The sequence below is a fragment of the Ursus arctos genome, unplaced genomic scaffold, assembly GCF_023065955.2.
Source record: "Ursus arctos isolate Adak ecotype North America unplaced genomic scaffold, UrsArc2.0 scaffold_22, whole genome shotgun sequence".
Taxonomy (NCBI): Eukaryota; Metazoa; Chordata; class Mammalia; order Carnivora; family Ursidae; genus Ursus; species Ursus arctos.
The window spans coordinates 4,878,949-4,896,561 of record NW_026622897.1 but is presented as its reverse complement, the minus strand read 5'-3'; the positions used below and the strand labels follow the sequence as shown (position 1 = coordinate 4,896,561).

General features: G+C 38.6%; 1 protein-coding gene across 4 annotated transcripts in view; it reads right to left on the bottom strand.

The window, feature by feature from the left end:
* Window positions 1-17,613, bottom strand: part of ELMOD1 (ELMO domain containing 1) — a 62,188-nt gene that overhangs the window by 16,148 nt on the left and 28,427 nt on the right. For 2 of the 4 annotated variants that reach the window (XM_026505839.4, XM_057316877.1), the window contains 5 exons: window positions 13,035-13,180; window positions 12,867-12,895; window positions 11,934-12,031; window positions 8,116-8,245; window positions 1,762-1,895 (listed from right to left, as the gene is read on the bottom strand). In XM_026505839.4, coding sequence (XP_026361624.1) covers window positions 1,762-1,895; window positions 8,116-8,245; window positions 11,934-12,031; window positions 12,867-12,895; window positions 13,035-13,180 — 537 coding nt within the window. Of the gene's footprint in view, window positions 1-1,761; window positions 1,896-8,115; window positions 8,246-11,933; window positions 12,032-12,866; window positions 12,896-13,034; window positions 13,219-17,613 lie in introns of all 4 variants that reach the window. The other 2 variants (XM_057316876.1, XM_026505838.4) reach the window with 1 other exon arrangement.

Here is a 17,613-nt window from a genome sequence, read left to right as displayed (position 1 = left end):
GCAAAAATCTAGAAAAATGGGGTGCATCAAAAATGACTAAGGCTTCTTTTATTTTTTATTATTTTAAAAAAGCTTTTATTTATTTATCAGAGAGGGAGAGAGAGCACACAAGCAGGAGGAACGGCAGACAGAGGGAGAAGCAGGCTCCCCGATGAGCAAGGAGCCCAGTGTGGGACTTGATCCCAGGACCCTGGGATCATGACCTGAGCCGAAGGCAGACACTTAACCGATTGAGCCACCCAGGTGTCCCAGGGTTTGTTTCTTTTAAAAATACATAGCTATCCTAACTAATAGGATGGTGTCAAAGCGCAAAGAACCAACTGAAAAGGACTCCCTTTGGCCTAAAAAATAGTGACTCCATATGAATTAATTTTTTTTTTTAAAGATTTTATTTATTTATTTGATAGAGAGAGAGCCAGCCAGCGAGAGAGGGAACAGAAGCAGGGGGAGTGGGAGAGGAAGAAGCAGGCTCCCAGCAGAAGAGCCTGACATGGGGCTCGATCCCAGAACGCTGGGATCACGCCCTGAGCCAAAGGCAGATGCTTAACGACTGAGCCACCCAGGCGCCCCCATATGAATTAATTTAAACATGAAAAAAAAGAATGAGCACACAGTTATTTGAATCATGATGAACATATAAGAACCATGAATTAAAAATGGTATTTAAAAAATAGTTAAAGTAAAAAAAAATTTTTTTTTTTGGTCACTAACAAGGGAACTAGGGCACCAACTCCTCACTCTGATAATTGGCAACTAAACAGAAAAATCGAGCATCTGTTCTGCCTATATGTTAAAGAAAGTAAATAACTATAGTTGATGAAGGAAACCAAGTCTTTACAGAATTCCAGCCAACATTTGTGGGAGGAATCACAGCATTGGAAAAGCACTTTTTGTACAATTAATTAACTGGTCCAGTGAAGATCAATGAAGGATGAAATGGTTGGATAAAGGGCTGATGGGGGACTTTACAGTGGAGCTATCAGGCTGTGATGCCTCCCATCCCTCTCAGCACAGGACTGAGAAGGGGACACTGCGGGCTGCCCTTGTATGTCAACCTGAACCTACCCAGGCCTTTCTGAATACCTCCAGTTTTCAGAAAATCCAGACCATGGGATATTTAGAGGACAACTGACTTGGGATCTTGCACAATTTATGACATTGGGGAGGGGGCAAAAGGAGAAGGCAGACGGGGAGAGACATAATAACCAAGTGCAATGTGTAGATATTCATATGGAACTGGATTGGAAGAAACCAGCCATAAAAAGACATTTTTGAGAGAGCTGGGAAATTTTAATATGGACTGGATACAGATGACACCAAGGAATCACTGTTAATTTTGTTAGGTGTGATGATGGCACTGTGGTTAATATAAGGTAATATTGATTTTTTTTAGAGCTACATATTGAAATGCGAGGGCAAAATGACAAACAATATAGGATTTTATTGCAGGTGTTTCAAAATCTGGGCAGTATAAGGGAGTTCCTTACAGTCTTCCATTTGTTTTTGTATCTACTTAAATTTTTTCATAATACAAAATTAAAAATAAAAACATTTGAGATCCACTTGTAAAACACAATGAAGTTTGCCAAAGAAAAGGAAGAGCTTTTTAAATTTTAGGAACCTGAGTTATCTCTCAGGGGACTTCAGTGTTTTCTTGGAGTTTTCTGCGAAGTGGCTTTTGGAACTAGTAACTCAACTTTGTCATTTCCACATGACCAGGACATCACTTTTTAATGTTCGACCCTTCTCCATTTTACTTACTGCAAATTGTATAGGCCCAGAAGTCCCATTCCTCGAAAATCTGTTTTAGGATCATCACCTTGGAAACCAATTTCACACCACTGCTTAGAAATCCGAGATTCCAATGGAGTATTGGGCTTCAAGAATTTCCATAACTGGAAGACAAGACAGAAAGCCTGTTGATGTAAACACAAACACTCTTTCCTATGGCAGATTTTGTAAACTACATTATTAGGAGGAGCTTTACAAAGCTGGATATAGAGTTGATCATATTTCAGTGATCTATGACAGCAGTTCTCAGTATGGTCTGAAGACTCCCTGGAGGGACTCCAAGACCTTTTCAGAGGGCCTGGGAGGTAAAAACTATTCCATAGTAAAACTAGGAGGTTATTTGCCTTTTCCCTCTGATCTTCTCATGAGTATACAGTGGAATTTTCCAGAGCCTGCATGACGTGACGATGTCATTACTCAGGAGGCTATGGAATGTGTACTTGTATGTTTAAGTGTTTTATATCTTTCTGTTTTAATTTCTAATAAAAACATATAACTGTATAATCACCCACAAAAGAAGGTAAGGGGTGAACAGGGAAAAATTTGAGGCCATGTATTATTTTTACAGCATTATCAACAAAAAGAAAAGTGGATTGACTTGAGTTTCATTTCTCACCTGTAGCAGAGGTGAGAATAAACAAGCATCATAGAGCTGGATAAAGGAGGATCACTCGTGTTCATGAATAAATAAACCTCAAAATATATGATCATTTTTAAGAGTTACCTAAAAGAATTTTAATTCCACTCAGTATATATTAATTGACAGATACAAAGTGTAAACACTATGTGGGTTCTATTTTCCCGAGTTTTCTAGAGAAAGATTCAGCACATACTATTACTTGAGAAAGAGTGAGACCCACCACTGCATAAATATATAATGCTCAAATTATTCCTTCTAACAAATAGAGATGGGCATGTAAGCAAATTTACTTTTTAGACTATTAATAATAAATCTTTATTATAGACAGGGACAAATACAAATGTAAAATTTTCTTGTTACTATTTCAGACATAATTCAACTTCTAAATTGTTTATTCTGTGTTGTATGGATTTTAAATCTTACAGAGAATAGTAATACAGAAATAGCTTGCTTTATAGTGAATTGTCACATCTGACACAGTATAGAAGAAAATATTCAGTGACAGGAAACACCAAAAAAAAAAAAAAAGGTATAATTCAAAGGATACAATATGTTAGTGGCACAACAGGTAAATGCAGTCTAAAGGGTGAGAGAAAAAATTCAGAGGGAAGAAAGTAAATCTATCCTGCTTGAAAGCAAAATAGCAAAGGTGAGTATAAGAAATCTCTTTTTATATCATGCATATGAAAATTTGCCAGTGCTTTGCATTCATCAGGACAGAAAATGTTTGAGTTCAACAGAGGAGCACTAAAAAAAAAATTAGAAAAGGCCCTCTTTTTAAAAATTCTTTAGGAACTGATTTGGTTACTGCCACAATGAAAAAAAAAAAAAGAACGAAAGGAAAAACTTGGTAAAGCTCATTGCACTCATTTGGCCAATAATTCAAAGTAATCTCAGGGCCCTACACAGTGGAGTGAAATGGCAACAGCGAACATTTCATTTCTATAGGTAGGTTATAAACCTCATTCATTAGGGGAATAATTTGGGGGGGTAAGAAGTTTGAATGATGCTTAAAAAAGAGATTCCATTGTATTAATTTCATGTATCACGACAGACTAGACCAATGCCTAAAAACCATTCTTAATTCTTTTTTTTTTTTTTATGATTTTATTTATTTATTTGACAGAGATAGAGACAGCCAGCGAGAGAGGGAACACAAGCAGGGGGAGCGGGAGAGGAAGAAGCAGCCTTCCAGCGGAGGAGCCTGAGGTGGGGCTCGATCCCAGAACGCCGGGATCACACCCTGAGCCGAAGGCAGACACTTAACGACCGAGCCACCTAGGCGCCCCCATTCTTTTTTTTTTTTTTTCTTTCAAAAGCAGTTTTGCTTCTTTTTTTTTTTTTTGAAGATTTTATTTATTCGACAGAGAGAGAGACAGCCAGCGAGAGAGGGAACACAAGCAGGGGGAGTGGGAGAGGAAGAAGCAGGCTCATAGTGGAGGAGCCTGATGTGGGGCTCGATCCCATAATGCTGGGATCACGCCCTGAGCCGAAGGCAGACGCTTAACTGCTGCGCCACCCAGGCGCCCCATCCCATTCTTAATTCTTAAGCCTTTCTGCTTTAATAAGGGTTACTTTCTCAAAAAATGAAAGTCAGTTACGCTTAAGTGCCTATCTGAAGTGCTACCACGTGTACATTTCCTGTAAGAATGAGCTACTGGATTCTCTTCTGATAGGCTTTTCCCTGAAAAAGTAAGGGGAGGAGGCAGGGTGGCCCTGAAGGGTGAGGTCCTTTCTTGCATGTATGGAGCTGACCAGAAATCTGAACAAAGGTGGCGGGCCTCTGATGGGGGGCTCTGTGGAGTTCAGCCATCTAAACTATGTTGTTGGGAGTGGAGTTATTACAAAGTTACCTGCTAGAGGCAGGAGACCAGAGACAGAAAGGGTGATTCCTGTGGCAGATGACAAGCTACAGGTGTGGAAGCTGCACCCTGAGTCAGACCGTCATCGATCATGGCCTACGCTCTGTTTGTTCTCTTTGCACTGAGCCTTTACCACAAGCTTATTTCAACATTTCCCCTTGTCTCAGGTCTGCTGCGGAAGAGCAAGGGCAAGGCCATTTGTCTACCCATTCATTCAAGGAGAAACAGCCTCCCACCAAGGCCACCTTGGGATTATCTCTTCCCTCAGGAGAGGATCTTTTAATTTTGGGTTTTGTATTGTTTTGTTTTGTTTTAGATGGGGGGGAGCAGAGGGAGAGAGAGAATCTTAAGCAGGCTTCACACTCAGTGCGGAGCACAACGTGGGGCTTGATCCCGCAACCCTGAGATCAGGACGTGAGCTGACATCAAGAGTTGGATGCTCAAGTGACCGAGCCACCCAGGAACTCCTTTTTTTTTTTTTTTTCCTGTTAAGTACATGACTCCAACCTAGAATTTTCACTTTATTATTAATGTGGTTAGCAAATGTTTAATAGACTTGTCTATTTGAATAACTCCTATAGACAGTGCTATATGAACATAATGTTATTCAGTTTCATCTCACCCTATATTTGATCATAAAATCCAGGTTTTTTTAAATACTTTAACACTATAAGCATTGATAATGGTCTCCCGTTTTTTTAAATCAATATGACAATATATTACCTAAGCCTCTACATCAAGGGTTGGCAAACTTTGCCTGTAAAGGGCCAGAGAGTAAATATTTTAGGCTTTGGTGGCCAAACGGTCGCTGCTGCAATTACTTAATTTTGCCACTGTAATACAAAAGCAGCCACAGATAGTACATACATCAATGAATGGACATATTCCAATAAAACTTTACTTACAAAAATGGATGGCAGGCCAGATTTGGCTCACAGGCTTTAGTTTGCTGACGCTTGATCTAAACAATTTATGAAGTAGGTAACAAGGCTATTACTACCCATTTTAAAGATGAAGCAGCCTAAGATCAGGCAGTTAAACACAAACCACGGGCCAGCCTCTCAAAATACAAATGGGAACAGACATGGCTTCTCCCTTGGGAGGTAGTGTAGTGCAGTAGTATGGAGCCCTTTCTAACTGTGTGAGCTTGGGCAGCACTTAACTGCCTGGTCTCATCCTCCTCCCTGAAAATGGGGATAATACCAATATCTTACCACAAGGTTATTGTGACCGTTAAATGAAATAATGCTGTAAAACATTTACTGTAATGATTAACGTGTGCTAAATATTCACTTAATGCTTTATTATTACTGATTTCATTATCATACTTGGAATTTGAATAAACTAAAGAAGAGAATAAAGATCCCACTCCTAAGTGTTCTTGGGGAAACTAGAAAAGATTTCAAAATCGAATGAGTAAGGATTTTAAAAAGAGCTGGCTTTTGCTGTGAGAATAATAGGTAATAGAGGGAACCTGGGCATATGGGATGGCACGGCCTGTTCTGGGTCAAGGTGAGTGACGGAGCATGGAGGATACAGGAGATACACCTTGGAGAAATAGATTGGAAAGGGTCCAAAATGCCATGTGAAGATGCATGGGATTTCTTCTGTCAGATACAGGGAACCTGAAGTTTTTAACCTAGGCAATAACATGACTAATTCCTCCACAGTATTTTAGTAGGTGGAAGGGAGGAAGCTAATACTTAGTGGCAGAATTAAAAGGCTATTATAGGGGCGCCTGGGTGGCTCAGTCGTTAAGCGTCTGCCTTCGGCTCAGGGCGTGATCCCAGAGTCCTGGGATTGAGCCCCACATCAGGCTCCTCCACTGGGAGCTTGCTTCTTCCTCTCCCACTCCCCCTGCCTGTGTTCCCTCTCTCGCTGGCTGTCTCTATATCTGTCAAATAAATAAATAAAATCTTAAAAAAAAAAAAAAAGGCTATTATAATGGCCCAAGCTGGAGATAATGCTAGAATAAGGTGGTGGGCTTGGGAAAGATTCAAGAGCTATTTTGAGGGAGTTCTATGGATAAGGATTAGTGATTTTTGTAGATGCATAGTATCTCCCCAGTTAGATTGCAGAAAAGATGCCTTTCCTCACAGTGCTTAAGGCAGCAGTGGACAGTTGTGGCTTTATAACTTACTAGCCATATGGATCAGAATCTGAACTGAAATGCTTGTAGTTTGCTTACTGTAGCTACCAGCCATCACCCTGCTTACCTCCTACAGCTGTGCCAGTAAAAAATAATACATAACAAACTCAAATCATGACCACAGATAAAAGGTATATTATAAAAGTTCCTGACTTTCTGGGGCGCCTGGGTAGCGCAGTCGTTGAGCGTCTGCCTTTGGCTCAGGGCATGATCCTGGCGTTCTGGGATCGAGCCCCACATCAGGCTCCTCGGTTGGGAGCCTGCTTCTTTCTCTCCCACTCCCCCTGCTTGTGTTCCCTCTCTCACCGACTGTCTCTCTGTCAAATAAAATCTTAAAAAAAAAAAAAGTTCCTGACTTTTAGTATCTAATGAACCACAGTAATTCATTCATTCACCCGTATTTGTTGAAAACCCACTATGTACAGCAACCATACAACAGGTCAGCTAAGATGGTGTGCAGCTCGCACCCGCATGTCACTCATTCTGAAGGCATCACGGCCATTCTAATGAATTCTTCAGCTGCCTGTGGCCACTCTGCTATTTTTTCCACTTCTTTTCTCTTTCGTTCACCTCTTATTTCTCACCTTAAGGTCATTTTAATTGAACTCGACTACTTCTATCAGAAAATAAGATAAAAAAGGCAATAGCAGGAAATGAAGCTCAGCCAGTAGATTAGCTAAATTTAAGCAGAGCAGAAAGGGAAGAAGAAAAACTGCTAAGATTGAGCCTTCTTTCATTTTCAGGGATTCACATCAGATGTAGCACTAATTAGCAGAGACAAGTCATCTGCGTAAGTATTTACATACACAAAAGCACGCACTCCTTCACACAAAATTACAGCTCCTATTGACATTTTTCAATAAGATAAACTTACGGCAGTTAAACGAATGTTTCCTTCCGATTCTGTTAGTGTCTTTTGTATTCTAGCAAAGGACAAGGAAGCACTCCATCCTAAAAAGCATCTATTTTCAGAAGTGAATTTAGAAAATATTTCAGACGAATAGTTCTAAAGGTTGGGTCTTAATTTCTTAAGTTCCAAATTCAGTGTTTTGAGGTCAAGTTTTATTGGTGTTTAATGTACATCGGATCATATAAGATCTTTAAGGCTTTGCTTTAACAGCCAGAAGAAGTATTTACAAGTGCATATTGTTCTTCCAAGAGTTTTAATAAACCAGATATAAACCTTAACCTCCTCTTCTGATACTCTCCAAGTTACATGAATAAATAATCAGCAATAAGATCTTAAGTAATTTCCCAAGAGGGCTATTGCTGAAGCAGAAACCAACTTAATCTTCTTTGATGTCTATTAAAAGTCATAAATGGAAATCCCAGGTCACTCTTTGACAAATGCTCTTTCTCCTACTGGCTTTCAATACAGTTAAACAGCCTAAACCTGAGCCAGAATATGAGCACTCATGGAAATCACCTCTGATGATCTCTCAGATTTAAAAAAAAAATTGGCTTTACATTTAGCTTCCCACGTGAATTTTCTAATGAAGAAGTTACCTCCTACATCTGAACCAGCAAGCAAAGTAGGCTTTACCAACCAGTTATACGCCCGTGTCTTATTCATCTTTGTATCCTCCCTGTCAGAGCAGTGTCTAGCACTTAGCAGGTACTTGGCAGAGCTTAGCTGACCTAAGAAAAGCACTGAAATGTGTTCGGGGTCTAACCTTCAAAAGCATTTCTTCATGTTGGGGGTTATCAGAATCATAGGGTTCTCTGCGCAGTTTTTCCACATCTGCGATAAGGTTTCTGTAGCCAACAATTTGCAGAAGGCAAGCCTGAAGAGAGATTCCCAACCTAAGGTGTTCAAAAACAGAAGAAATGCATGTGAGGAAAAACAAAACATATATTTTGGCATTTGTTCACTTGATGTGTGCACAATAGAACTTTCCATATTTATATAATATTGAGGAAATTGCTCATGTGGGATGTATTTAATCGAAGCTCAGTTTTTCTTTTTATGGACCTAGAACCATATTTAGTTTACTTAGAAAAATAAAGCAATGTAACATTTCCTGCATTGGTCTCACAGACACTTCTTACTTGAGTGGAGGCAGCACAGTTTCTTACTGAAGCTCCATATGGACAGTTGTAGAACTCGGCTAAAATTTACCTTTCATTCTGACCTTTTCTTAAGCCAAGTTGGAACAGTATGGCTTAAAAAACAAGGGAGTTCTTTATGCCAGTGACTTAAGTAAGATGTAGAAAATATAGGTGATAATGAGTTCAGAGGGATGGCTTAGCCCTGCTAAGCGGCTATATGAGAAGTACCTCAGGGGGGTGTGTGTGTGTGAGAGAGAGAGAGATAGCTCTCAGGGGCACAGTGGAAGGAAGATTTCAAAACAACAATAACAAAACAAATACGAAAACACCTGTGCTCGGGAGCATCCCTGACGAGGCAATGCCAAGAGAAAGAACTCACTTTATAAAATTTCTCATTCTATTCTGACTGCTCTATTTGTCTGAATGCTTTTTCTTACTGTGAAACAAAATTTGCTTTCCTTATTACCAAGTGGTTCAAATTTTGTTCTCTCAGCAAATTTATTTCCAACTTTCCCCTGCCGTGACTACTTATTTTAAGATAGTGATTCTTTCTTCTAGTCTGATCTCCAGGGTTAAAAAAAAAAAATCCCGGATTCCTTCAGTTCCCATTTATGGGACATGGGTTTCACATGTTTTACTCTCTTGCTCAGTCTTCTCTGAATGTATTCTGTTTGAGTAACAGCCCCCTTAAAACATATCACCAGAACAGAAAACAGTCCGGCGGCAAGCGTGATACACAGAGGATCACTACTTTCTGTGACCTCAGTGTTGTTTTTCTCTCCTACAATGTAGCAGATAAAAGAGAGTCTTTTCAAGTAGTCACATAACAACTTTATCAAACAGGTGACTAAATAATAACCAAGATCATTTTTTCTTATAAACTACTGTCATGTAGATTATTCTCCTGTACTTGTTTGATGGCATTTTTAAATCTAAAGGTAGTATTTCACATTTACGTATTCCTGTTGTTTCTTTATAGCCATTCACTTTTGTAAGATAGTTGAACATTGGCAATTTCATGATTCCACTCAGAGTTACTGTCCAATATGCTCTTACTCCCAATTCACACTGAATTTGAGAATTTTGTTGTGGTGGTGGTTATTAAAATCATGATCGTCTTTTTTTTTTTTTTTTTTTTGAGGAGAAAATGAGATGTTTAGAGGTTAAGTCTAATGTTGGGAGCCATAGAGAATTATATGTTTTAGGATTGTATACCTATTCCACACATCGAGCACAGGGTCAGATAACCCAAATACTAAACTTAAATAAAACCATAAGTTCAATTAAATGGCCCTTACAGTTATCTGTTACCATAGCACCAAAAAACCAAATGAGATACTTAAATTTAGGAAGAGGGCAGAGTGGCACTGATCACCCAGAGAATCAATGTAGGACTGAGAAGAGAGTTGATTTTGAGGAAGAGAGCAAGAGAAATAAAACAGGAGGGAACAAGAGGAGCCAATTCCATTTCCCCCCCTATTTTTACTGTAGTAATTTTTCAAGTGCATAAGCAGCAATTGAAAAAAATATAAACAAAATGTGGTTAAAATTATGGAAGCAGCCCAAGTGTCCATCGATAGGTGAATGGATAAAGAAGATGTGGTATATATATATATATATATATATATATATATATATATATATATACACACACACACACACACACACACACAATGGAATATTAATCATAAAAAAGAATGAAATCTTGTTTTTTTGCAGCAACATGGATGGAGCTGGAGAGTACTATGCTAAGTGAAGTAAGTCAGTCAGCAAAGACAGATACCATATGATTGCACTCATATGTGGAATCTAAGAAACAAAACAAACAAAACCAAAGCGGAAAAAAGAGACAAATCAAGGAACAGACGCTGAACTACAGAGAACACACTGCTCGTCTCCAGAGGGGAGGTGGGTGGGGGATAGGGGAACAGGTGATGGGGAATAAGAAGTGCCCTTGTTATGATGAGCACTGGGTGATGTATGGAATTGTTGAATCACTATTGTGCATCTGAAACTAATGTAACATTGTATGTTAACTACACTGGAATTAAAAAAAAAACAGTGTGGTCAACAGTAGTAATGGCTTGATAAATTATAAAATATTTCCCCTAGCCTTCTCTATTTCCTGATTTTTTCCAGAAAATTATTTAATTTTTAAAAATTATATTTTGTCATGTCACTCTAGAAAAAAAGCACTGAAATCCACATTGAGATGTAAAACCACCATCTACTGCCTGTAAGGGTTTTTTCCACCCTAAAGGAAAGCAAAAGAACAGATGGCAAGGAAATGCTTCTGAATGAAACATATAACTTTCAAAGAAGAGACAAAAAAGATTTACTATTAAATTGAATCCAATCTCCAAATACGATTGTGGGTCTAATATATCCCTCATGCCCAACTGCAGTCTTAAATTTTTGGTTCAAGTTAATTTAAAATGAATTGCCTTCTTATCATCTTCCCAAAGAAATAAAATATATGTCAGAGGTTTCAAAAAGACATTTGCCATATAATTAAATCACCCTTAATGACTGAATAAGGAAAAGACAGCTAATTAGCTGAAGTGTCTACAGAAGAATGCTGTGGAGACCACGTGGAAATGGAGTTTTGTGATGAGCCCCAATTAGCTAGTACCCAGAATCCCTCCAAGAGACAGACCTATATGAAATGCACTCTGAAAGTCCCTTCAACTACAGCTCCCTGTCTTTGGAAATTAAAAGCCTTTCTCAGCAATAACGTGAAGTTCTCGCCTATGCACATCTAAAAGACAGTTTGATTGTTACCTACCTAAACTGTCTCTAAATATATCTGCCTGCGGAATTTATTCTACCCAACATCCTTAGCCCAAAATTTTACTGAAAAACTCCTGTACCCTGGAAAATATAAAGCTAATTTTAAACGTCATGTACATTGCCAAATGCATTTTAATATTTCCAAGATGAGATGACTAAATTACAAAGTTCTGAAGTCTTCATATAAAAACCATCTCTCCCTCCCACACATGCCAGTCTTCTTGACAAGCAAGTAGGAACCGTCTCCAAGATTATCAGCCTGTCATAAACTGAAGGGATATTTTTGATGGAGCAGAATCAGCTTAAGCACTTTACAACGTGAACATTTACTGTTAGTGTAAAACAGGCATCGCACAGAGCGACTGTGGATAAACGGGCTCCTTTGATTTCATCTTCTGATATCAGGGCATCCATCAGATTTCTTACTGCACTCAGAAGCGTAAGCATAAATCATAACAGAAGTAGAGAGTTGCTGCTATTTACAAATATGAAAGAGGCACCTTTTTTTCTTTATCCTTCATCTGAAAATCAGACACATTGCAGATGATTGTGGCAGGGAGAGAGGGAGAGCATGCTAGCGAGCTCAGCACTACAGAAATACTAAGTACGTGCCACGTGTTCTGTGTTTTCAACAGCATACATGCATTCTTACTGTGGATTTATGTCGGGGTTAATTTTTTTCAGTTCCATGATGTCCTCTATAGTTTTCTCAATGGCGTCAGGGTGAACACTCACTGAAGTCTGTAGCAGCTGGAAGACACGGCTCAGTCAGTTCCCTTGTCAAGAGCATCAGTGCCTTGAGCGGGGTCTATTTAGATGGGGCTTCAAGTATTTGCTTAGAGCTCCTAAATGAGACTAAACTAAAACTAAACTAAAAGCAAAAATTTGTTTCATATTTGAATTCTAGTAAATTAGACATTTTCATAGTGGGGGGGTACTGCAGTTTTCCTGATTAAGGTAATTAACATAAAATAAATGCATAAATTTTTTTTTACTATTTTCATCTTTTTAAAGCTACTTATATTGAAATACTATTTTATTTTTCTTATCCAATATACATGGTTTCCATTGTTAATGGGCAGTATTGCCTATGACTAAGTGAAGTACATGGAGGATATAGTCTTAAGGATGCCAAAATTAAATAATAATATTCAAGAGTTGTGGGAAAAAAAACCCAGATTTTCTCTCTTATGTGGATGCTTAACTGCTACAAAAGCTAGCATAGTGGCTTCTCTGATTTTCTTGGGAAATCTTGAGTATAAAATTAAATGATTTGGATATTAAGAAATGCCAGAGAGTTAACATTGCTCTTATTTTCAAGGAATATTTATTCTATGATTTTTGAAAGTATAAAAAAGGATTAATTCAACAATGAAGTCATAAATGCATCATAAATCTGCTTAGAAATTCACATACTGCAGCTGCTCTCATGTCAAAAGGGGAGTGGCTTGTGACGGACAAACAACTCTTCTCAGTTTGCACAGCCATTGGTATATTTTTGTTTCTTAAAGTGTTTATTTTTTGATGATGGAGGTAAGCCTCCAAGTGAAAAGTTGCTGAAAAATGTAGAAACAATTTTACTTACCTTACTTTTTGAATCCCTCAGTGATGTTTCTGTAAAAGTGACAATTAGAAAAAGCTATTCAAAAATTTTCCTTTACAAGTGGCTTAAAATTACTATACACAAATATAACACAGTATGTCCACAATCCCACCAAGCTTACATTTTGCTTACTTCTTGTTTCATGCTTACCTATTTTCATGGTTCTAGAAGCCCCAGGCTTGGTATTGTAACAGATCCGTTGCAATTCACATCTTCCAGTCAGCTTCCTCATGACAAATTTTAGGCAGCGCCACAAAAATTTACAGTAAAAATACAGGCACACCTGGAAGAACATTCTGTCAAAGACAAAAGACAGCACCCTTCCACTAGAATTCTGAAAGAGAACAGAAAGCAGCCACCACCAGCAGGAAAAGCCCAGAAGAAAATCAACCATTAGACTTCTGGGTTTACAAGCATATTTTGTTTTTCTAATCCCATGTTATTTTTATTTGACGTATCTACAAAACCCATTATTGGGAGGGAAGCCCAAGGTCTGTGAGGATGCACTATCTATCACTGCAAGTAACTCCAGAATGCTCTATTCTAGCAAATTTGATATTCCAAAAACTGAAGATGAGGCTCAGCCAAGAATCCTTACTTTTCCTACCTTTGCCTAAAAACATTTTGAAAATAAATCAGTACCTTGAAAATAGTATCCTTGTGTTTTGGAAGTTGTTTTTCCCTTGGTCGTGAGGAAGAACGTGCTATGGCAGCTCTCTTCTTCTGCCTCTGTAGACAGCCTCTCAGCTAGCTCTGGTCCATTACCAGCCCCTCCTTGCTGCCTTTTGGGAGGGGGCCCTCTTTTGAGTCTTCCCTTGCTCTCATTCTTTCCCTCCATCTCTCTGCTTTCCTTTAGGCACTGTTGCTCCCCTAGAGGACTTGCTTGTGTAGCACCTGTCTTCCCTGCTGCCCAGTCCCACCACTTCTTGGACTTGCTAGAAGGCTCCTCATCAGTTCATTGAACAAGTGGGTTTACCTTTATTTCTCCAACATTCTCTGATTTAAAACCTTCCCCAAACTCCACCTTTTGACAGGTTTGTTCTTGGCTCCTGTTAACAAAGTTTTCTTTATAGCACCCTCGATCTCACTCCAATAATTCCTCAACAAACTATGAAGTATATAGTCACCAATCATGTACTTACAACATCTTTGGCACAAGGGGATTTGTGTTTTATGCTGACTTTTATTTCTAATATGTGAGTGTCTTCCACTCCACAGTACTGTTTGGAGTCTCAAAATGACTCAGGCTACACAAGTAAAGAGGACTTCTCATCCAGGAACTTATATTCAACCCATCTTCTCTTCCTACTTTGCATTCCTAGGAGGCAGAATTATTTATATAACTTTCTATTGGTGTCATTTCTAAAAGATGTTTCTTTTTCACAAATGTTCACTAATTCCCTCCAACTCTAACATAAGGTGATCCAGGGTCACTCAGATTAATGAGAGTAGTTAATAGCCTTAGTGATGTGATCCATCTATGAATATGAACCAACACTTTGATTGTGTTTCTTTGCTTAATTGCTCTGGCCCTAATATCTTGGACAGCCTGTGTTAAAAATAAAAATTTTAATAGGCTTATTTGTACAAGGGCATGGGATCTATATCATATAAACGCAAAGGGAACAGAGGAAACAGTAAGTAACCAAACTGCTACGCTAAGATAACACAATGGAATCCTTTGTAGGCAATAAAATTATGTTCTAGAAGATCTAATAACATGAGAAGATGTCATAGTATGCTTAACAAATAGAAAAAACTAGAAAGAAACACATGAAATGATCTACTTTTTCTTTAAAAAAAAATTTAGTGATAGGGTGCCTGGGTGGCTCAGTCGGTTAAGTATCCGACTCTTGATTTCAGCTCTGGTCATGATCTCAGGGTCTTGAGAATGAATCCTGTGCCAGGCTCAGCGCTGGACATAGAGCCTGCTTGAGATTCTCTCTCCTTCTCCCCCGTCTCTCCCCACCCGTCTCTCCCTCTCAAAACATTGTGATGTATGAACAAGGAGAAAAAGATGCAGGATATACAACAAAAATGTTAACAGTGGTATTTCTAGGTAAAGGAATTATGAATACTTTTAATTTTTACTTTTGGCTAAGTATATTTTCCCTTTTGTATAATAAGTACATTTTATTTCAAAAAAAAAAAAGGTTATAACAATCAAGATGTATAAAATGATCATCAAAAGCCATTACAAAAGTGCATATAAAATATCTATGTGAAGTCAGATTCTGCTGAAAGATAAAAAATGGATTTACTATATCATAAAATCTGGAATTCAACTATTTTAGTCAAATACATCCTAAAATGTATTAGGATTGAGGTTATTAGCTTCCCTCCCTGCAAAAAAGTTAACCTAGAAATAAATTTAGAGGAACACTGTTTTTTTTTTTTTTTTTAAGATTTATTTGTTTGAGAGCACCCGTACATGCACAAGTGGGGGCAAGGGGTGGGGGGAGAAGCAGGCTCCCCGCTGAGCAGGGAGCTCCATGGGGGGCACCATCCCAGGACCCCGGAATCATGACCTGAGCTGAAGGCAGACACTCGCCGAATGAGCCACCCAGGCGCCCCTAGAGGAATGTTTTAATTAGATGAGTGAAAAATTTTATGAAACGTCAACTTTCTCTTTTGGAAAAAATTTTCTGTTTTTCCACCTAGTAGGTAGCTATGCCAGAAGAAAAGATTGAGCAATATCTTTGTTAACTGGTTACCACAAGTGGTAATGATATTACAGGTTGGCTTTATGTCTGTTACTCAGTGGAGGATAAAAGCTTTCCATGATCTGTCCTTATGGTGCCCACGTAGTTTGCCTAGCACGTGTTCCAGCTCCACAAGCGAAGCCTCTTCGGTTCATGTGTCAGGACTCCTGTGACAGGTTCTTGTGGTACCAGATCTTCCTAGACCAAAGGGTTCTGATTCTTGTTTAAGGAGTATCTTTGTATGTATTCTACTTAGGGTACAAGCCACCAGACCATTTTATCTTTTAAATTAAACTAGAAAGTTTCCCCCATGCAACTTCTACATCAGATCCATACAAAGATGTGGCTTGAGGCTTGGAGGGGCCTCCTAAGGCCAGGGAGTGTCCAGGTGTACAGTGGCTTCTAGCCCATCCGTAATTTCTCCCACTGGCCTCCTTGCACACAAGAAGAAAATGCCTGGGGAACTGTTTTGCATTAAGACAGCCTTATATAAAAGGAGAGAAAAGACATCATGTTCTGTTTGCTCTTCTCTTTTCTTTTTTTCAACTCTCCTGAGGATGTTCCTACTGTCAAAGACAGGGAAACCCAGTGGAAACGTACATGAGGCGTTCGAGATGCTGCATCATTCCTCTGGGCTCACCTCTCTGAGGTGTACCGCATCCCTCTCACACAGCCCTAGAAGCACTGTCACAAACTGTGCACAAGAAATGCCCATTCACTTGGAGAGTGACATTTATACACTGCTTCTTTACTCTTTTGTAATTTCTGGGCCAGTTGTCCTGATAATATTAATTATTAAGGATATTATTTTAATTATTTTTCCTAATGGGTCAAAACACCCACAAATATTACATTAAAAAGCCAGCTTGCTATGCTGGGCACTATGTTTTTTGCTTTGCTAGGTACTTTGTATTTTTTCCAGCCAGATCATCAAACAGTGTTTTGACAGATATAATTTATTTTGCATTCAGATCATAATCGAAGGCATGGTCAGAGATGGAAACACCATTGCTGCCCTTTACATTGGAAGGCTTATTTTGATGACTTGAACAATATCCAACTTGCTTCCTCATGAAGGGACCAGATCGGCAAAGCCTCCCTATGAGCGTCTCAGGATGGCTGTTCTTCACCATCAAGTGTTGCCAGGGGCTTACTTTTTAAATTTTTGAACCTATTTAAGTCCCTAAATTGTAAGGTTTATGAAAAAACTGTTGAAGGTCCAGAGGAGAATAAACATGATTAAATATTTTGGGAGAATGTTAAATTCGTTTGGCATGTTCACCCTGAAAAGGAAGAAATTAAGGAATGGATCTTTAAATGCTCTTAAGTTGAGCAGTGGTTGGTTTAGGAGAAAAGGGAAGGAAGGAAGTTCCTACTCTGAATAAGAATTACAGCCACACCCTATCCACCATCTGAACTCTATATTCAGGGGTTTTATAATTCTGCTTGGTCTTTCCTCCTGGCCTAAATCACCAAAACAAGAGGCTTACTTTTAATTAGGGGAATCTTTTGCTTTTTTTCTTTGTAACACTAGACTTATTTTCTTAGTTCTGATGGAAGATTCTCAACTCACTACTGAAAAGATCTACATTTTGTAGGAACAATAACATTCTCAAGAGTACTAGGAGAAAATACTGATCACTATGCCGTTTTTAACAATTGCATGCATGGACAGCAATTTTTATGTTTATTTCTGTTTCTTTCTTTTTTTAATCACCGTATTTTGATAGTCTTCCAGAAGGACTTACTGTGGCTTCCTAACATGAATGCCTTGCACAAGCACTGGGAGAAACTGATTTAATAATAAGAACTACTTATGTGTGTCTTATTTCCAACATTTTCTATTACAACTGTTTATTAATATGCTGCAGAGTAAGGTTTATGGTGGAGTTCACAGCAGTGTTTTTCCACAGGCAGTTATGTTAATTCATTCTCTGGCTTGAACCAGAATAGCCATCCAATGTAAATTATTCAAAGTGGATCATATCTCTAACACCAAATAAAAGCGAGCTCCTGTTTTGTGGTGC